General features: G+C 34.6%; 1 protein-coding gene across 1 annotated transcript; it reads left to right on the top strand.

Annotated features, from left to right (window-relative positions):
- Positions 1-55: 55 nt before the first annotated feature.
- Positions 56-384, top strand: LOC113382648 (microtubule-associated proteins 1A/1B light chain 3A-like; the record flags this gene model as incomplete). Its single annotated transcript, XM_026620897.1, has 2 exons — positions 56-223; positions 283-384. Coding segments are annotated over 2 exons (270 nt in total), but the record flags the coding sequence as incomplete, so codon positions are not given.
- Positions 385-850: the final 466 nt, after the last annotated feature.

Below are 850 nucleotides of genomic sequence, written 5' to 3'. Positions count from 1 at the left end.
TATGTAGATAAACTATTATAATAAATTTGAATGTTGGTAAATTTACTATTTTCAGATAATCGTCGAAAGATACACAAAAGAGCAGAACCTGCCTTTGATCGATCGTAGTAAATTTCTGGTTCTACAGGACGTCACTGTTTCACAGCTGGCAACACTTTTGAGGGACCGTATGCGAGTTGGACCTAACCAGGCATTTTATTTACTCATCAACGAAAGGACAATGGTAAGAAAAAAAACTAAATTTTCTATCTTACACCGGGACTATCATTTATCCTTTCCCAGGCTGGTTTGTCGAAAAGTCTAGGAGAAATCTACAAGGAGCACAAGGACGAAGATGGATTCCTATATGTAACTTATGCCTCTCAAGAGGCATACGGTGGAGATATCAAAAAGTTTCAGGAAACCTCCTGTGGAGACACCAGGAACGTCCAGGAACCTCCAAATAATTTTTACAAACACTTGGTGTTCCGGGGGAGCGGGACTGGTGGAAAATTTGCCGAAACTAGATTTTGTAAGTAATAATAAATGATGTATTTGTAAGTGATCGCGTCTGCTTGTTTTTGTTATTGTAACTTAGTGGCGTTTATTATTTATATTTTTTCTTCGTTGAAAGATAATTATTGATTGATTAAGCAGAATGCAATAATACCCCACATCAGCCTTGTCACAATTATTATTAATAATAAATAGTAACAGAACAAACAAATATAAATCAACGGATTCTTAACAATAACAAATACAATTTACAAAGTTAAATAATCATGAAGCATTTTTTGGAAAATATTGTAAACATTCGTATTTTTTATTCGCAGTGGATACATTACGTCCTGTAGAGCTCATTAGATACACA

Source organism: Ctenocephalides felis, unplaced genomic scaffold (genome assembly GCF_003426905.1).
Source record: "Ctenocephalides felis isolate EL2017-DRISC unplaced genomic scaffold, ASM342690v1 CF-g0.4_SCAFFOLD_03535, whole genome shotgun sequence".
Lineage (NCBI taxonomy): Eukaryota > Metazoa > Arthropoda > Insecta > Siphonaptera > Pulicidae > Ctenocephalides > Ctenocephalides felis.
The sequence above is the reverse complement of the archived record's forward strand: the minus strand, read 5'-3'. Positions and strand labels throughout refer to the sequence as shown.